This window comes from Scardinius erythrophthalmus (genome assembly GCF_964197995.2).
Source record: "Scardinius erythrophthalmus genome assembly, chromosome: 19".
NCBI lineage: Eukaryota > Metazoa > Chordata > Actinopteri > Cypriniformes > Leuciscidae > Scardinius > Scardinius erythrophthalmus.
The window spans coordinates 35,589,170-35,610,216 of NC_138239.1; the positions used below are offsets into that span (position 1 = coordinate 35,589,170).

Sequence of the window (21,047 nt, forward strand, 5' to 3'; positions counted from 1 at the left end):
GGACTCAACCTTCCTCGCCACATTAATGGTAGGAAGGTCTCTTCAAACCAGCCAGGTCCACCTACACTTACTTCCCTATCTTTCTCTTTTTCCCCCCAACTGTCTACCTCCAGGCCAATAAGTGGGACCCCGGTTTTCTTCACGCCGGTGGTGCTAGCCAACCACGAACGCCACAGATCCCCTTTGTGAACCCAGCAGGTTAAAAACACAGTTTATCAGTCTCTTTCCCTCTTCAGTGTCCGACAACCCCCATTTTAAAAGTCCCCAATTATCGTTCATCGTCCACAGGTGTTCCAGAAACCATAAATCCTTCCGTGTTTGTCCGTAACAATGACGTCACGCACCATCCATCGAATCATAATCATTACAATACGTTTAAATAGAATAACAGTATGGTGTCTTCTCAAACCATAAAATAGGTCTATATGGCATTTAGTTATCATAGTATTTTTGTTTTCTGTGTGTGTGTGTGTGTGTGTGAGAGAGAGAGAGAGAGAGAGAGAGAGAGAGAGAGAGAGAGAGAGAGTGTGTGTGTGTGTGTGTGTGTGTGTGTGTGTGTGTGTGACTCACTGAGGACATTTAACACCAGTCTTCTCACGCGCTTCAGAGAGAGAAAGAGAGAAGAGAGAGAGAGAGAGAGAGAGAGAGAGAGAGAGAGAGAGAGAGAGAGAGAGAGAGAGAGAGAGAGAGCAGATTCATTAACGTGAGATGCGAACATCAACTCTGTTTTCTTTCGACAGCTGGAAAAAGTGAGTTATATGACTTAGCCTACTATTCATTTCTTTCAATGCGTTTTCTGTGTGAGACAAAAAGTTCTTGACGTTCTCGCTGAAACAGTTTATCAAGTGATTAGTGTGGGATCCTGTTTAACTGTGGCTGGATTATTGATTAAAACGAGTCTTATCAGTTCTCTTTATCTGTATGGATTCGGTCATTTGGAGGTCATTTTTACAGAAAAATAACAAACGTACAGACACTGTAATGAAAGTGAATAGTAACTGATGACATATTAAACGAAACTAAGCAAGTTCAGATAAATCAGAAATACGTTTTATATATTTTATTAATGTTTTTGTTACTTCGCATTATTTTAACCACCCTTTGTTACCTTAAGTAGTCATGTGATGTTTATTTTATTTAAATGATTTAATTAACAACATGCTGTTTAGTTTTAGATGCAGTGTAGTATATCGTCCTGTCATGTCAGTCAATTTTTTTGTATTTTTTTTTTTGTGGTATATTTTGGCTGTAGTCTATGGAGTTTTGACAGTAGCCTACATAATGACTATGGTGTGTTAATGGGACATATTACAACCACCTTTGGCTTCTTCAGTTCAGAAATCCCATGTTGAAGCGGTGTTGGCAGGTGGCAGCATGCTCTGGCAGCTTTCTCATATTAAAGAACATTTGTAGCTTGTTTCAGGCTGTTAGAACATGCTTTATGCGAGGCTTTCTTGATTACTCAGAAGTTGAACGTATATTGGCATTGCTGAGTTGGTGGATATTAAAAAGCTTTTACTTTTTGCTGACAGTTGCTGTCATTTTCTCCAAACAAAAGTGCCACACATTCAGCACTGATCCTGCAAACAAACCTCGGTGAACTCAATCACTGCAACATCACACAAATCCAGAAATTAAGAATTGACATTTGGGTGACATCCAAGTAAACACAAGATGATGAATTTGAATTTGATTGATTGGGAGAGGAATTTAGGCACTGAATTGAATTGAATCGAATCTGTTTTTGATATGTAGAGTATATGTTTTTTCTCAACTGATTGGACATATTTTTGTAAAATAAACTAAAGTTGAGCTGAAACGATGATTAGCCATCTGAGACAGATTTGAGTCTTTGCACTTGGTGTTATGTTCACTGATTAATTGCGATCACAATAAATCTTAGCCTCTGAAAGTCTGGTAGTGTCATACATTTTGCATGACAGTCATGCAAGCGCTTCAATTACAATTTCAATAACAAGGTTGTTGGTGCCTAAGGCTTGGTTACCATGTGCATCATATAATCTGATACGCAATGTGCTCAATACCATTAAAATAATCAATACACCCATCAAAACTGCATTCTGTTTGCTGCTTCAGTTCTAATCAGTGTTTGAATAGGATTTTTTACAGTAATTCTGATGACTGGAATACACTTATGCGAATTTACACTCTTAAAAATAAACGTTACCGAAAAGGGGATTTCACAGCAATGCCGTATTGCAACATAATTCCAGGCGCAATTCCAAATTCCAAAAACACCATTACCAAAATTAATTCCAGGTGGCTTATGTTGTTAAATATTTGTGTATTGGAATGTTCAGGTAAGAAAAGATAAAATTAGAACAGCCTCCTGTCTGTGCCCTCTTGACCTCTTTGCTTGCTTTGATCCCTTTCTCCTTTATTCTCATTGGCCATTCTGAACTGTTAATCAGGACGTGGGTTCAACATGCTGAATCGGCCAAACTGTCACCGCCGGAGCCCGAATAGAGCCGACATGTGGAACCCATTGCAAAAAAAACTAGCCCGACAGGCGCTCTCCCATAGCCCAACATTGGCCAGTGGCCGATCAGAGCCAATACAAGAACCATTTTTGGTTCCTCAAAAGAACCTTTCTGTGAGCAGTTCTTAAAGTCCCCAAGTTTTTTGTATTTTAGTATGAATATGTTAGCCTTGAGTTTATAAATATAAGCCAGTGTGCTCCAAAACAATGACAAAATTCACATTTAGAAGATATAAGCGGTCAAAACTTACAGTCTCTGACTTCAGCCGATATGGATCAATGATTTTCTGTCCAATCAAATGCTCTCTAGAATCTGAAGCTCCGCCCCCTACATTCTAAATAGACGCTGAAGCTGAAATCGGTCACTTTCACACATTTACTATTTTCTACATGGTGAATGGCACCTAGTGCACTATATAGGGCATAGGGAACGATTTGGCCAGGGTAAATATGCTTTCCACTGGTGCAAATAAAGTCTGGTTTCATGTTAGTGTCACGCTAACTGAAGAGTCAACAACATCAATTACACACTTTTCAAACTACACATCTTTGGCATGATTATGTTCCCTGTTTTGCTTTAGTAACAGCTTCATATTAAACTAAAAGGGGAATCTATTACACTGTGGCTGTCATGAAGCTGTAGGGGTGTAACGATGCCCTCATGTCACGATTCGATACATATCACGATACTGAACTCACGACACTATATTATTGCGATACTCCAAGACATATGATAAAAGGTTAACAAAAAATGTGGTGTTGATTAAAATGCTAAATCTGGTATTGCATTGTGTGTGTAAATGAATATTCTGACTTGGTGCTGAAACCCAAAGCACAGGACAATAGAGACACCAGAATAACAATATTCATGATTCTGAAGCTGAAAACACAATTATTGTAGATGAATATGCTTGATCTCTGTCACTGACTAGATATATTTAAAATAATGTAGGACACTTTTTACTGGTAACATCAGACATTTGGCATCATCAGGACCCACAAATATTCCCCCATTGCATTATTATACATTATATTCAACATTATATATAGTAGTTTAATGTAGTACTGACACTAAACTTGAATTTTTTTCTCACACATTCATTTTTATTTTGGGTGAACTATCCACGATACATATTGTTGCATTTTTGTATTGCGATATATTGTGACATGATATATTGTTAGACCCCCATGAAGCTGTCAAACGCTGTGATATCAGCAAAATTTGATTGGGTATTTTTAAAAAGGGGAGGGGCTGCTCAATATGTCTCGCCCTGTCTTCCTGTTTCAGTGGAAATGACATCACCACATTGAAAAACGCTGCACGTTTCAAGGCATTCCAGTGGGCTTTTAAAAGAACCATTTTTTTCTTAGTGTGAAGAACATTTTTACAATCTGAAGAACCTTTCTCCACTTTAAAGAACCTTTTGTGCAATGGAAAGATATTAAAGGTTCTCAATGGAACCATCAATGGCAATAAAGAACCTTTATTTTTAAGAGAGTACAGTCTGTTAAAGTCAACTCTAGTTGCCAAATTTCAGAGCCAGTCTACAGACTTTGGGAAATCGGAGTTGTCCAATTACACAAGAAATGTGTGTATGATAGGCAGATTTTTTTTACTTCAGATTGAATCAATCCAGTTGGAGGATATGAAACATGTTTGATATTTTGAGCCAATTTTACAGCACATGTTTTATTTGTTTCTGTGTGAATGTTGTGTTTGGAATGACTTGAAAGTTTGGCAGTGTGTCGTTTAGTGTTTGTGCAAATGTTAAATGTCAAATAACGCTTTAAAGGGGCTGTTTGGCAGGCGTTCCTAATAACGTTTTTCATAATTCACGTTTTCAGACGAGGGGATGTGTCTTGTCTGTTTGAGCATGCACAGCTTCAGGGGCTTTTTTTTTAAATCAACAAAAAACTAACACACACCATTGTCTGTTTCAGGACGTTGTCTGTGTGTGTGAGCATTGAATTGGCAAAAAACAGGTATGTTTTACACTTGTCATGTGGGCCTGATATTGCATGTCACCGGAGTGTTTTCAGCAGATCTGCTGTGTGCTGTACCCTTCAGTGAGGAGTGATATCGAGCGATCAGGATGCTGTCGGTCGTGGTGTGTCTGCAGCTGTTACTGGTCTCTGCTTTTACGGTGAGTGAAATACTGCAGTACACTATAACCAATGGTGATTCAGCCAATAAATCAGACTTGTAAAGTAGATTACAGCTATGAACCCTGAAACAGAAAATTGTAAAGGAAAACTCATACATGGTGTAAGAGAACAAACCCTATCTACTTTAAAGGGGACTTATTATGCAAAATTCACTTTTACATGTGTAAACAACCAGCCTATAATGGTAAAAATTAACACACTCCTTTTCAATCCACATAAATCAGAAGAAAATACACTGTTCCAGATTTAGGGGCGGGCGTCACAGTAGTAGCCGTGTGAGTGAGACGCATATAGCCACCATGTTTGTATCCTTGCTATAGCGCCTATTGATAAGGTCTACGCACATGAACTTTACAAATGTTCTGTTTTTGGATGTACAAATGAACATAAGAGTCTCCAGAGACTCCCAGCATCTGAGCCTCTGAAGACACTGTGGATTCATTTTATTTATGAAGGGAATGTGCCGAAGAATTTAGGTAAGTTCCCACATGAGCCCCTGTACAACGGTTTACAGATGATCATGATGGAACATGCTAATCGACAAGTTAACTCCGCAACAACTACAGAAATTCATCAACTAACCATTCAGTAACTTCATCCGGAGTCTCTCAGTCTATCAGTGTCCGACTCCGGTTTGAACATATAAGGCTGAACACTGACCATTTTTTACATTTTAGCTGTGTGAGATTCCCCAGTTTTGTTGTTGTCGGTGTATCCGAAGCATGAGCTGTAAAGGCTCCGCCCTCTTCTGGAAAGGGGGTGGGGATCAGCAGCTCATTTGCATTTAAATGTACACACACTTTTGTGCTGCTCTGTACTGAAACCTTTCATACAATGATAGTTTTGCGAAATAAAAGATAATCAATATGTAGCCTATTTATTTTTTAATCTATCATGTCTGCTGTCTTATCAAAAATCTGTACCATACATTTAAAGAGAAACGTTTTTTTATAGTGCATACAATTATGTTCATGCATTTTGAAGTACGTTGGACACAAATAGTAATTTTTAATTGCAGTTTTTAAAATCATGGTTTTAACAGATGTAGCAGTATGTCTAAACTTACATTGACATTTTATTTTTAGATTTTACGTATATTTACCAGATTATTTTTATACCAGATTTGAGGATGTCCCTAAAGGGAGGTTTTTGGAGATTGTGTCAGGTTTTGGTCACCTCTGGTTAAAAATTTGTCCCCAAAATATAGTTAAGTAGGTACACACACTTTTTTTTCATTTATAATGAAGTAGTATGCAGTTAATGTGGTATAAATATTCTATAAAGTTAATGTGGTATAAATACTATCAGATATGCATAAATATCAGCAGATGCTCAAGATTGCGGTGTCGGTATCTGTATCTGTACTTCTATTTCATTGCAACTTTACCGTCTTATGTTATTTGATAGAAACATATGATTTCCCCACTGTTAATAGCAACCCACTGATGACTACTGGGCTGAGTGGAGTCCGTACGGTGAATGCAGTCGCAGCTGTGGCGGGGGGGTGACCGCGAGGACCAGGACATGTGTAACCCAGCGGTGAGTCTTCATTTACCATTTTACGAAACAACGCTTCACTGTCATTGGTGAGTTATTCTGGCAATCCGTGTGTTCAGTGTTATAAGGTAGGGGGCGCTGTTGTGGATCTCCTAAAACAGTTCAGCATCTCCGGATCCAAAAACAAGCGAAGAATAAGATCTGCGTAAACCAGAAGGAGCTGTTTAGACTCAAGCTAATGTGATCAGCAAACATTCAACAGCATATAAATCAAGATAGCCTAACTTTACTAAGAAAAATGTTGAACCCACAAAGAGGTTTATTACTATGCAAGCTTTGATGTGTTGATGTACTCGACCTCTGATAATTCATGTTTTGATCATCGCTCTGAATCCAATCCGGATGAAGTCTTGGACAAAAATGTGATTTTCTTAGTTTTTTTGTTCAAAATGTTTTTTTGTTTGTTTGTTTTTTGCACAATCAGGTACTGATAAAAAATGTGTATGTTATACATTTAGTAATGTTGTAAATAAAGATTATACGCTGATAGGGAAAGAGTTAACCTTTCCATAAAGAACCTTTAACATTCATGGAAACTTTCTAATCCACAAAAGTTTCTTTATAGTGCACAAAGTTTCTTTAAATTAGTAAAATATTCTTTACACTAAGGGAAAATTGACTGAAAGATTCTTTAGGGAACTCAAAACGCTTGAAATCACTGCAAAATCACTTTATTTTGAAGAGTTCATCCTCTGTTCATCTTGCAAAAGTAACATGCTATGTCTCCTTTGGCACACACACTGGTTTAGTCAAGTATGCAAGGTCAAGTATGCACCGTCTTTAAGTGGAACGTGTTACATTGTATAATTATGTGTTTGAGCGATAGGGACTTGGCTGGGGAAAGTCTTCAACAGGACATTGAGAGCTTTGGCCATAAATCTGGGTGTTGGAATCTGGTCTGCTTGTTCTGACTTGCATTTTACTCTGTGAATGGCGCTCATGAAAACATGGCAGATTGTCTATCAACTTACCACTCCTCTTTAAATGATTTTCCCAGCCCAAATTTAGTTAAATGATACTTTTGTGGTCTAATACAAACCCTTGCACATTGCCCATGCCTATAGAAACTGAACAATACAAACATGTTCCTACCAGTCAGAATCTATTCTGTCTGATTTGTTTGAATGAAGTTGTTATGCATGCATGATGCATTGAGAAATCTAGAGTCAGAATTTCCCAGAAACAGTTTTGACATTGAACTCAGTAACTCGCGAGAAATTTGAGCTCATAAATGCACTTCTCGCTCAAGACTAAAACGTCCCCCTCAGGCGATCTTTCTGGGACTTTCAGACATCTCTCTTCCAGCTTGGTGCGAGTGTCTCGCCGGGTGAATGAATCAGGCACCACACCCTGCCTTTTTCTTGCAGTATTACTGTCAGTCATGTGCTGACTTAACATCTAGACATACTGGAAACTCCATGCAGCTGTGTCCACTTATTAATAATGCTATTATGTATGAGTACGTAAGAACAGGATGACTCCTCTTTGAAACACACAGTTTGAGATGTAGTGAAGCCGACCTTGTTGTGTCTCGGAAGAGATTGAGGCATCAGCCCTCAACACACCCATAAGCACTTGTTATGATCTCTGTGCATTTGTGTGTCTGTGTGGGTGTGTGCTTCTTTAGTGAGGGTGTGTGTTTTTATGCATCCTTAGACAAGTCTATAATATGAGACACTTGATATTGTGGGGTGTTTTCACACTTTAAAGGCATTTAAAGTCCAAATGAGGAATTTTGAGTCTGGCTCACTCAAGTGGTGAAAATCAAGTTTTTAATGTTGTTTATGTGTCTATGTGGTGTTTTTAATAAGACAAAGCATGTGTAAATTCATAAGTCGACACCATTGCTGAGTATTTCCTCCTTAAAACTGCAGTGAACCAAAGACAGTCTCAAAAACACGGTGTGAAATCGCTGGTGTTTCTGACATCACAAACTACCTTGTAACCAATCAGATCAACGTGTGATCGTCAACCAGTGGATCTCTGAGCTGACTGAGTGAGTGGAGGCGGGGCTCATTTGCATATTCATAGAACCGCGCATACTAAATGAGGCAAGGGTGTCGAGTTACATTCAAGATATTTTAAGGCATGACAAATTTTGTTTTCAAGGAAAAAAACATTTAAGTATCTAATTTTGGTGATCAAAGATTAATTTTAAGGGATTCAATTATTGACTACAGAAGGACTGCAGTTCACTTAAATTGTGCATCGTTTTGTGGCCGTATTGTTGTCATGTTGTGATATATAGACAAGGCCAATATTATCAACTGATATTTTAAAATTTTTAATTACCAGCATCAGCCGATATGTTTTCTGCTTGGCCGACAATGTTGTGAGCGGGACTTTTATTTTGACAATGCTGTGCCATCTCTGTAGTCCTTTGTAGTGTTCACTGTTAATCGGCCTGTTATCATCCCCCGGTGTCTCTAGTTTCCTTAATAGCCCTTGTGTATTTATACCCATGTATTTTGTGCTCGTCAGTTCTTTTTTGTTTATATTTCATGGTTTTGTTTCAACTAATATACAATAAACAATTCTCATTAGAGTGTTCGTAGTCTGTTGGGTTAGGGTTACTAGAATAAGTTGACATGTAGTTGCAAAGTTACTTATAGTTTGCAGAATGTTTAAAGTGGACTATCGAAATAAAGTGTAACCATCCTGCTCTCTAAGAAATCAGCATCGGCCATCAAAAAGTTATCATGCTAAGCTACAGTAATGTAAAACACCAACACAAATGAGCTGACAGCATTTATCCAGATTGAGAATAAGCATATTTAAAGCATATTATGAAGACTTGAAGGTTTAATCAGACTGTCTTGCAATACAGTTTCCCCCCTAAGAGTGAAAACATGTCATCTGTATTGGATCTGTCTCTACAGGACTGATGGTGGTCACCGCTGTGTGGGTCCAGATAAGTCCTATCGCTCATGTAATATCCAGGTACACACTGAAAGCTCTTCTGCTCAATGACCCTTGTGCCTGAAGGAAATTAAAGCTTATACCCGATCAATTAATGGCATTGATATATTTGAGGATTGCATCTTATTTAGCATTGTATATTGATTTTTGTTTAGTTTTTTGACATCGTTAATATTTACACTATATTGATCAAAAGTTTGGGGTCAGTAAGATTTTTTTTAAAAAGTCTATTCTGCTCACCAAGGCTGTATTTATTTCATAGAAAACTGTAAAATTGTGAAATATTATTACTAATTAAAATAACTGTTTTCTATGTGAATATTTAGTAAACTGTAATTTATTCCTGTGATCAAATTACTCAAGTCTTCAGTGTCACATGATCCTTCAGAAATCACTCTAATATGATGATTTGCTGTTCAAGAAATATTTCTGATTATTATCAATGTTGAAAACGGTTGTGCTGCTTAATTATCATTCTTTTTTTATGGAAACTGTGATACTCTTTATTTTTAAGGATTCTTTGATAATTAGAAAGATAAAAAAAAATGCATTTATTTGAAATAGAAATAGAATTATAAATGTCTTTACTCTAATTTTTGATAAATATAATGCATGCTTGCTGATTAAAAGTATTAATTTCTTTAAAGAAAAATCTTTCTGACCCTAAACCTTTGAATGGTAGTGTATGTGATCTGAATTATCTGAGTTATCAGGACTGTCCCGAGGGTTCCAGGGATTTCAGAGAAGAACAGTGCTCTCAGTTCGACGGCACTGATTTTCAAGGAAAGCGCTACAAATGGCTGCCATATTATGGTGGTAAGTACAGACAGGAGGTGATTTTGTGTGTCAGGGCTGATAGTTCACGAAAATGAAAATTAAATTATGGAAATTGTACAACTTGATGTTCATCCTGCTTTTTGCTTTTTCCATATAATGACATTATACAGTGACCAGGCACTGTAAATCAGCAAACGCACCGTAAAAAATAGTGATGCACCGAAATTTTATTTTCATTTATCCTAAAACCAAAACCGAAAATAAGGTTTAGGGTACATTTACACGACAACGATATACTTAAAACTGAGAAGTTTTTCCTTTGAGTTTTCGTGTACAGACGACTATTGTTAAAAAATCGCCATTCACACGGATCAGCGAAAATGACTAAAAACGCTGTATTCTGCTGCCAGGCCATTAGATGGCGATGAAACACTATAGATTGAACACGTAATATGCATGTGCATGACGTCATCATCTTCAGAGATTCACAGAGACCGTTTTTAAAAACTTGCACTTTGAAATATAACCTATTTTCATTGTCATTTAAGTGAAATTACTGAACTTAAATATACGAGCTTGAAAAAAATGATCATTCTAGAAGAAAATTTCAGATGGCACTTAGAGGCTTTTGCATCTGAACTCTTCATATATAAACATTTAAATTGCACATAAGACAGTTTTATATAAACTTTTTAAAACTTAATTACACAGCATACATTCAATTATGAAACTTTAAGTAAAAATATAATGAATATGTAACTGTAATTGCTTGACGTAATGTTTACAAGTTGTTTTATTGACGTTGTTCTGTGGTTGAAACACTTGTTAAGCGATTACATGAGACATGATTCATTTCAGTAAAGTTGTACATTCATATTTATTTGCTGCTGTAACTAGTAGTAAAGAGGAGTAGATGATAAGTTCACATAACGCTTGAACTGAGGCGCTACAGCGATCTCTCACCACATTGAAGGGCCACAAAACTACATTTATTGTTGAATTTTGTGATAAAATTGACAGAATTGACATAGAAAGCTAAAACCTTTCTATAAAAAGTAACAAAGCACAAAGCTTATTTTGATTATTGGATGTAATTTTTTTGTGTGAAGTTTTGTTCACACAGCGTTGACTAGATCTCGGTTCATCAAAATGAAGATCGTTTAAAAGCGAGAAATCGATATCATTAACACAGCTGACATGTTTAGCTGTTGTAGCTCATCAACGTTGTTCACGAAACAGACACTGACACAGGAAAAACACGCCATCAGAGAAGCACTAATTAAACATTATAATTTCGGTCAGTGATTTCAGCCGAAACCGAAAATTCATTTTCGCCCGCCAAAATTTCAGTGCATGACTAATATAAAACTAGCCCATATGACATGTGTGCTATATTCCATGATTTTTATGCTACAGCATTTACAATGAATGTGACGTAGTTTTTGTTGCATTTTGTCTGCATTATTAAAGAACACATTGATCTAAATAGTGTTTTATCTTTGTAATGTTTTAGCGGTAACACTTTACAATAAGGTTCTTTAGTTAACATGAACTAAGAATGAACAATACTTCTTCTGCATTTATTAATCTTAGTTAATATTAATTTCAACATTTACTAATACATTATTAAAATCAAAGGTTGTGTTTGTTAACATTAGTTAATGCACTGTGAATTAACATGAACAAACAATGAACAGCTGGATTTTTATTAACTAACATTAACAAAGATGAATAAATACTGTAACAAATGTATTGATCATTGTTAGTTCATGTTAGTAAATACATTAACTAAAGAACCTTATTGTAAAGTGTCACCATTTTAGCTCTGTGAAAGTATTGTGTACAGGTGACGGTGCTGATGTTAAGCTGTATCTTCTTTCGTCTATCAGGAGAGAATCCTTGTGAGTTGAACTGCATTCCCAGAGGAGAGAACTTCTTCTATCGCCAGAAGTCGGCTGTGGTGGACGGCACACCCTGCCGCCCTGGAGCAAAGCACATCTGTGTGGACGGGCTCTGCAAGGTGAGCACAGCAATCCTCCAGGACACTTACTTCAACCAGCTTACTTTTACATTCATGCATTTAACAGACACTTTTATTAAAAGCGACTTACACAAGAGGAAAAATAGCCATTCATCAAAGAGCCAAAAATAAGCGTAATAACAATGGCAACTCACCCGAGTGCTAACCAAATCTATTTTTTTGTCAATTTGTTTTTAGTTTATCATAATGTCACAGTTATGTTCTGTTTGGACTTTGTTTAGAGTTGGAGTTTTTTTGTCATGGTTAATCATCTGATTTTGTCATTTGGTTCAGCTGTGTTCACTTCACTACCCAGTGTATAGAAGTTCTAGTGTTTTTTTTTTTACTTTGGAGTTGTCCGTTGTTGTCTATGTTTGACCTGTGTTGCTCCATTCTCCTGGAATATATCGTGGATACTATTGAACTCTGTTTAAGACTCTGAACCATCGTCTTCGTGCATTGATACAGCGCAAGTTTGTGACACAAAGGGCCCTATTTTAACGATCTAAGCGCATGGTCTAAAGCGCACGGCGCAAGTGCACTTAGGGCGTCTGAATCCCCTTTTGCTAGTTTAACGACGGGAAAAATGGTCGGCGCTCCCGGTGCAAGGTCTAAAAGTGTTGTCACTATTCTCTTAATGAGTAATGGGTGTGTTTTGGGCGTAACGTGTGATAAACCAATCAGAGTCTCATCTCCCATTCCCTTTAAAAGCCAGTTGTGCTCGCGCCATGGCAGATTCGCTATTTACATGACGGAATTTGCAGAGAGGAAATGGATCTGCTCTTGCGCGTGGTTAATGAGATTGTATTTGTTCTGTATGGACATATAGTATTAATTTTATTTGTAATTATTTATTAATTTTAAACCCTGAAGACAGGGAACAGTAAAAACGTGAACTTTCTTTATTGCCTCAAAAAACGTAAGAGCCTTTAATTGCTTGTTTGAGATTTCTTCGTGAACTAGATGGGCGTGGAGTTCAACAATAGAATCTTTGTTAAAAAGCGCAGCCTCAAAACACTGTCCCTGTATTTTGCCTGGACTGTGAAGGGTGTGTTCTGAGAACTATTGCTCTGTCTTTGTCCTTTGTCTGCCCACAGCGTCTCGGCTGTGATAACATGCTGGAGTCGCCCCAGGAGGAGGACCCCTGTTTACAGTGTGGAGGGAATGGGCAGTCATGCAATATAGTCAAAAACAGTTTCTCAATGCGCAACCTGCCCAAAGGTAAACTCACCCAAGACCCAATGCATTTGGAACTATATGGACAAATATGCCTAAAAAAGTAGTTTTACCCCCTACTTACAGGTTACAATCAAATGTTCATCATCCCTGTTGGGGCGACCACTATCAGCATCAAGGAAACTGTACCAACACGCAATTACCTTGGTGAGTGTTTGTGAATACGGTCATAATCTTAAACTTTTCATCATCAGCATCAACCTTTTTATCATTACATTTTGGCTCTAATAGCAATCAAGAACCTACGTGGTGAGTACTACCTTAATGGACACTGGGCGATCGATTACTCTCGAGCCGCACCCATTGCTGGCACCGTACTGTATTACCAGAGGGGAACAGAAGGGGAGGAGACCCCCGAGATAATCACTGGCCGTGGCCCGACAACTGAGCCTCTGGTGATAGAGGTGAGAGCCAGTTTAACCCTCTGGTGCTCTTCGCGTGTCTGTCCAAAATTAAGTGGTTTTTTTTTTTTTTTTTTTTTTTTATTAAATGAATGTACTATATTTTAGTTTGATAATGTTTTTTATTTAATATTTTGTATTTTTGGGGAATTTTTTTAATACTAAATTATATTTACGCTATATTTATAGTCCATTTATTCACTTTTTGAGCATAGACATGAACATTTAATTTCCAACTTAAACTGTCCTAAATCTTGAATGCTTTAGAGCACAGACTTAAGTTTGATCCCTTTTCAAAGATGACACTTGAAAGATTATTGCCGAAGTGAAAAAAAGTTAACTCTAAAACTGCAAGAAATTTAAAGCCGTACATGTAAACAAGTTGTGTTCCGAATTTGAGCTTGATATCTAAAAAAATGAGCTTTCAGTAAGATTTAGTTTGCCTTCAGTACCAAAAGTTTTCACTAGATAAAATTCGTCTCCCATTCATTTCCAATGCGCTCATTTTTGACCGTGAGGAGCATAAGTGTGACTATTTTCTTCAGGACCGTTTAACTTTTTCGAATCATGTCATAAAGTCATAAAAATATTCGGTCAAAGATGACCAAAGAGCACCAGAGCTTTCCTTATTTGGTTTCTGTGTGTTGTAGGGCTGTACAATTAATCACGATACAGCTTAGTAAGACTGATTTAATTAAATATACAGTATATGCACTGTGTTCATTCATACATTAGCAGCTCATGATCCGCTGGTGTTTTCAGCTTCTCAGACCGTCTCGGTTCAAAGTAAATGCTGCTCAACATGAACTCCATCTGCTCTGAGTTTGAGTCGCTTTAACGTGCATTTAGGAATGAAACATCCGCCAACCATCTTCACAAACTTGTAATGAGAAACGCTTAAACAGAAGATGAGCTTCTAAGAAAAAGTGGTCTGACATATTAAAATGAAGAAATTAAGACAGCCATTAATATTAGTATTGTAATATTTTTAATCCAGAGTGATGTGGATCAGCAACTGTGTCAGTCTAAGACCACTGAAATAAAGAAAAGACAGCAAAAGGAACTTAAACATACTGCATGCACCTATTCCTTTTTTAGGCATTTTTTGAATACTATGACCTTGTCTATGACTATGCCTTTGTTTATCTACAGCTAATCACTCAAGAGGCTAATGAGGGCGTGGAGTATGAGTATTATCTGCCTAACGGACGCTTGACTGAGGGCTACTACTGGAGCTATGGCTCCTGGTCGGCCTGCAGCAAGGAGTGTGGCTCAGGTCAGTGTCAAAGTAGAAGCACACAGGAAGTGTGTCTGTGTTTCATTTCATGCAAGACACTACAGGCATTATTATTTTTTTATCCATTTTTTGAGATTTTGATGCTGAAAATTCAGCTTTGCATCACAGGAATAAGTTTCATTTTACAGTGTATTACAATAGAAAACAGTTCTTTTAAATTGTAATAATATTTCACAATATTACTGTTTTAAGAGCATTTTTGATCAAATTCAATGGGTAATACTTTACAATTAGGTCTATTAGTTATGTTAATTAATGCATTAACTAACTTTAATGTCACAAACATTCTGTTATATTGATCTTAGTTTCATTTTCATGGACTTTTAGTTTGTTATTTTCAGTCACATGTGTTCCTTTGTTTAGTTTCCCGCCACTTATTAGTTACTGTAAGGCCCAGCTCGATTGGCCCAATGGAGGCATCCGGTCAGTGGGTGAAGGTCTCTGCGCGTTACTGTCTTTTCTCATGGCAAAGTATTTTTGATTAAATTAAATACATTTTTTCATATGTATTTTCTCGTTATTTCATCTGACTCCATAAATGAAAAGGTTTTGATATCTGTGCATCATTAAATGTGGGTGAATGTTTGACTATTCTTTTTTAACTCTTTACTGCAAATAATGTCAGAGTCCGTTAGAATAAAATCAAATGTTTACAATTTATTATGTCAGGTAAATGTATCATGCCAATTACATAATCAGTTCAAAGATAATCAGTACAAAACATCAAATGCTCTGGAATAAAAAGAAGAGATGCAAACCCGGCATTAGGAAATACATGATCTCGGCGACTCTCAGCATTCACGGGCTGATCTGTGGTACAAAATCGCACTGATCCTTCTCATTGCATTTCTTTATATAGACAGACCAAGGCAGAAACCTCTTTTCAAATTCAAACATGAGTTCATAGTGGCAATTTACATTAATCACCGTCCCAGACTTACTGGAGGCAGAAGTTGATTTACATGGAAACATTTGCTAACAATGGGTATTTACATTGAGTTTACACCTTTGAGAACAGGAGGCCGTTTGCCTGGAGACCCACCCTCCTTTGTGTGCCAGTTATCTCTAAACTCTTAAAAACTTTATTACCTTTTGTTTTACTTCTTTGGGAATGAGACCTTTGTATCAGTCGCACGGAGACATTTCAAATGATACCAAACATGTGTAATACTGTATGATAATTATTCACATTAAACCATATAGATTCTTGGGTGAATTTAGGTGGGGATGGGTGTGAATTGGTCAACTCAATTGTTGTTAGTTTCACAAGAGGGAGTTCAAATGTTAATTTCCTTTGGAGATTCATTAATCATCACAGGTGTTTGTCATTATTTCCCTCATTTGCTTTGTATTTAAGTTGCAGTCTTTTCAGTGTTCATTTGTCCGGTTACGTTTACGCATAGCAGTTGGTTTCGTTTGAGTATCTTCTTTTGTATTATCTTCTGAGTGGATTTTTAAAGACGTTATACCTAATCTTCATCTTCATTGTGTGTTCCCTGCAACTGGAGATTGCTTCCATTAATGTTTCCCCATAGAGGGGAAACAAACAACTTGAAGGAGGGACTGTTTTTATTTTCCAGAACAGCAAGCTATTGAGGTGTACGTGGAGGAGTTTTTGAGCACCTGCCATCGAGCCGCTTGAGAGGACATCTGCTTAATGGAGGGATTTCAGTGTGGACTGGACAAAGATCTCCTCTTCATCTTGCCCTGTGGCAATCCCTACCGGACCCTAGAGACTTACATCGCTTTCGCACTGTATGTAGATGGATCACCATTCACAGTGGGCAAAGCGGAGGATGACAGCAGCCTCGTCCAGGCAAACCTCGCAGACCTCTCGCAGCCAGACCCACCATAGCCCACCATCACCCAGCACCACAAAGATGTTGGTTTCCTTTGATTATCTTCTTTTGTATTATCTTCTGAGTGGATTTTTAAAGACGTTATATCTAATCTTCATCTTCATCGCGTGTTCCCTGCATCTGGAGATCGCTTCCATTAATCTATTTCGCTCCGTCTAAGCCCTTTGCCCTGTTGGCGCTAGCTTGGCTCCTCACATCCTCAGCTCCACCTGAGATCCTTGGCCTTGCGGCTCCACCAGGCTCTCTCGTCCTTCCAGCTACACCTTGATCAGCCGTTGCCACACCTGTGCTGTGGACTTACAAGCCATTTGTGGCGATGCAGCGGGTTCTGCCCTTGCTCCAGCTCCACCTGGGTCCTCTGACGCACCGGCTCCCCCTCAGTCCTTGGATGCTCCAGTTACACTTCGGACGATCGTCTCCACAGCTCTGCCTTGGTCTCCAGTGCCGACTGCGTTGCTTAGGTCCATCTGCTCTCCGTCTGCACCCTGGGATCCCCTAACATCAGCTCTGTCTCCGTCGGTCGTCCCTCGGATGTTGTTGGGCATGTCAACACCTTGGCTCCTCCTTCCATCGACTCCGCCTTGGGCTGTCGTCCTAACTGTGCTCTGGGTCTGCACTCCTTCTGTCATCACCACCTATCTGTCTGCCTGTTCTTGCCAGCCCTTCACCTGCTTCTTGTCACCAAAGCCCCACCCTCACTCTCTCCCTCAACTGTTTGTTTGTTTTTGTTACAGCGTGAGGTCGCACCTTTTGGGAGGGGAACACATTCAGTTATTTTGATCTTGGTTTCATTTTCATGGACCTTTAGTTTGTGATTTTCAGTCACATGTGTTGCTTTGTTTAGTTTCCTTTCAGTGTTTTTTTTAGTCTTTTCTCCAACATTCAGAGCCATAAAGTAGGGTTTAAAGGACGCAGGTACAGTCTCAGTTTAGTTTGGGTGCTATATTGTGAGGACCTCCACACATTGTTCAACAATGTAAAGCTGTCAAATTGTCAACCTCAAGAGAATCCTGAAAATCTTTGGCTCAAACTTTCCCAGTGCAAGCAAGAAAGTTTGGACACCATCATCATGAGAAGGTGATGGAGATGGACTGGACACGTCATCCGGAGGGAACAAGATGACATTGCTCGGACTGCCCTCTTCTGGACATCAGAGGGTAAATGAAAGAGAGGAAGGCCCAAGAATACCTGGCATCGATCATTAAAAGCAGAACTGAAGGTTCTGAACCACACCATTCAGAAGCTGGCCAAAACAGCCCGGAAATGTATTATTAGTAGTTTTACCCTATTCACATATAGTGTCTTATCTTAACGAGTATGTCACTGTAGTTCTGTGAATTTGGAATTACGGCCAGAAACAGACAGCCAGGCTTTTGACATTAGCTTTTTTTGTGATTTCTGTTAAAAATGCATTTATTAGTGAAGATTTGTATCACCAACACACTGGACTGAACTGAACAGGACAGGTAGGGTGTGTATCAAGGCAAACAGTTACAGCAGAGCCAAGCGCTACTTCCTGAGGTATTTAAGCTCAAACGTGGCACTGTTTGAAGAGCTTGAAGGGGATGCTTAATATCCGGCATATCTCTGATGAAAGGCCAGCCGCGTCAGGAGTGTCTAGGCAATGTGGAGGTTGTTTTCACTAAGGGGCATCAGGAGAAATTGCCGTTGAGAAGCGTATCATCACAGCTTGGAAGGACTAGTCTTTGTGGCTTCAAATAAGATGCACATTATAATCCAATGATGTATAATAACAGTCTTTATGAATATCTAGTAAGAAGGAGAGCAGAAAAAGACTGGGCCCTAAGATAGAGCAGCCTATCCTTAAGGTGTGTTCACATAAAGGATGATAACTATAATGTTTTAATAATTGTTTTAATTCAGTGAGGATAGGGAAGTCCACACCACAGCTATAACGATAGCGAAACAGAGGAGTAATAACATTCGAATCACTTTCGGAATGATTTTTCTCCCAGCTGATTATTATTAAAAACATTGACTGCCAAATCAGAATCCATCCGACTTAAAGAGTTTGAACATTTAAAGTGTCAAATGACAAAACTGCTATTTTCTTGTACTTCTGCTGTAATGACAAAGCTGCTCATTTTCAAACTTTTTTTTTATTTACAGAAACTAGGAGTGGTAATATATTAAAATAATTATAAATAATTTAAATTCCATAATTCCATAACCAAATGTTCTTACACTTTCTATTACCAATAAATAGGCACATTTAAATAAATAAATAAATAAATTATACTCACAATTTATCAGCAATTTCTACACAACAAAATCTTTTAGAGATTTACATAACTAGAAAAAAAAAATCATACAAAAAAAATGTCCATGTCATTTTACGATTTTATTACTTTCCATGACTTTTTCCATGAATCCTGGTTCATGAACAAAAAATTGTTATTTGGGGAAATAAATACAAAAAAATAAAAAATAAAAATATATTTTTTAAGCTGTTTTAGCTTATTTTAATGCTTGTTTTTCCCCCCTTCTTATTTTAAATAATTTTAAGCCGTCTTGCTGAAGCCCCCTGTTGAGAAGGGTTAATAATATCATGTCTCACATGAAGTTGTTATGATTGAGTGTTCTTTGCATATTTGTAATGCATTTATTCATGGTTGGTGTATTTGTATTAAAGAGGATTTCAACACTTCTGCAATTTGACATATTTTTCTCCCATATATTTTAGGTTACCAGTCCCGTCTGGTCTTCTGTACCATTGATAATGAAGCCTACTCTGATTACCTGTGTGCCTCCCTCCCTCGACCGCTCAGTAACCGCACATGCAATGAACAGCAGTGCCCGCAAACCCGCAGGTACATCAACACGTCACATTCAGCTCAAAGCCAACTGTAATGTAGATGTGTTTTGTGCTTTAACACACTGTACAGTTTTTATTGAATATCAGAAACTGATTCCTGCCCACAAATGTGTCAAAATTGTGCGGTTGCTGTCTGACTTGTGGAGAACCATTGGGTCTCACAGCTTTGGCTGTACTGTTCCTGTTCTGTAAGGATGGCGTATGTGTACGAGCCGCGCTTGTGGAGGCCCATGGAACCACCACGAGTCTATGTACAAGTGTTCAGGTAACAGCCTTCAGAGGCTGATATACTGCAGCGCTTGATCTCAAACACACATTTGTGTCCAGTCTATGCAATCTCTCAGGAATCTCAGTGTTTCATGTGCCCGGGTCACAAACTCTGGGCTACATTATGAGATTTTCTAAAGAATTTTAAGTGTGTAACTGTTTTCCCATCCTCTCCTTGTACGTATATCAAAACCCCATCCCCAGTATAACACTGATGTATGTCTTTTAAGACCTCTAAGGCTTTTGAAAATGACAGCTGGAAAGTAAAACGGATTGTTATTTTAGTATCATTGAGACACTACAATGAAAAAAAATATAACATCTAAATTAACTGTTTTTATTCAAGTAAGAAATACATTTAATATTCCTGAATCAACATAAATGCATTAATTTATACCAGCAAAATATTATTTTTTTAAGGGTTAAATCAAGTAAAACACAACTCTTTAAGGTATCAATCGCAGGTTACCACTTTTTACACTGCATTATAGTTTATTTTATTTTATTTATTTTTTTAAGTTTTAGTAATTTTTGTCACTTTTATTAGTTAATGCTTTTTAAAAATATTTATATCGTTTTTATACATTTTTAACGATTAGTCTTTTAGTACGTCAAATTAAACTAAATGAATATGAGAAATGTCTTTTATATTGTATTTTATTTCAATTAACGTTAACTTTATTTCAAGTAACTAAAGTGTTCTTTTAGGGGATTCTTTTGATAAAACATTTTTTTTTTGATAACTATAATAACCCTGGCTGACACATCTAAGAGATTGTTCACATCATTAATATGTGTTTGAGTTCAGTTTGCACCTGTTTTTAGTGCGATTCTTATTTGTTAGTCTTGTGAGCTTTTGTTCCTTCACATGTGAAGATGAACCAAGGCCTTGGGCAACTGTTCAGCTCAGAGCTTCACGTCTCTTTGATCCTCCCTCGTATGTCAGAGGAGGTTTTTTATAGACACTGCGGTAGTTTCACATCAGTTAATATCCCACTGACTCCTGATGTTCGCGTGAACTGTGGAGCTCTGATCTGAGCTGCTGTCTGTGATCTAGATAGGGTATTGTCTGTTTCAGTGTCGATTTTGTGGGCAATGCAGATCTGTTTTCTATATATAGATTTTATATACATGATGGCCCTGATTTACTAAGATCAGAGAGTAATAATTAGTGCACTTAGTTGAAGAATAATTGCACAAATGTCGATTCAT

At 37.7% G+C, this 21,047-nt stretch overlaps 1 protein-coding gene across 3 annotated transcripts in view; it reads left to right on the forward strand.

Annotated features, from left to right (window-relative positions):
• Positions 1-651: 651 nt before the first annotated feature.
• paplna (papilin a, proteoglycan-like sulfated glycoprotein) overlaps positions 652-21,047 on the forward strand; it is a 51,048-nt gene continuing 30,652 nt past the window's right edge. For 2 of the 3 annotated variants that reach the window (XM_081394525.1, XM_081394527.1), the window contains exons 1-13: positions 652-749; positions 4,442-4,483; positions 4,569-4,644; positions 6,102-6,205; positions 9,103-9,163; positions 9,856-9,958; positions 11,809-11,939; positions 13,037-13,160; positions 13,242-13,322; positions 13,407-13,579; positions 14,729-14,852; positions 19,437-19,563; positions 19,762-19,833. In XM_081394525.1, the coding sequence (XP_081250651.1) occupies positions 4,594-4,644; positions 6,102-6,205; positions 9,103-9,163; positions 9,856-9,958; positions 11,809-11,939; positions 13,037-13,160; positions 13,242-13,322; positions 13,407-13,579; positions 14,729-14,852; positions 19,437-19,563; positions 19,762-19,833 (1,151 nt within the window). In that variant the 5' untranslated portion in view covers positions 652-749; positions 4,442-4,483; positions 4,569-4,593. The remainder of the gene's footprint in view (positions 750-4,441; positions 4,484-4,568; positions 4,645-6,101; positions 6,206-9,102; positions 9,164-9,855; positions 9,959-11,808; positions 11,940-13,036; positions 13,161-13,241; positions 13,323-13,406; positions 13,580-14,728; positions 14,853-19,436; positions 19,564-19,761; positions 19,834-21,047) is intronic. The other variant, XM_081394526.1, reaches the window with a different exon arrangement.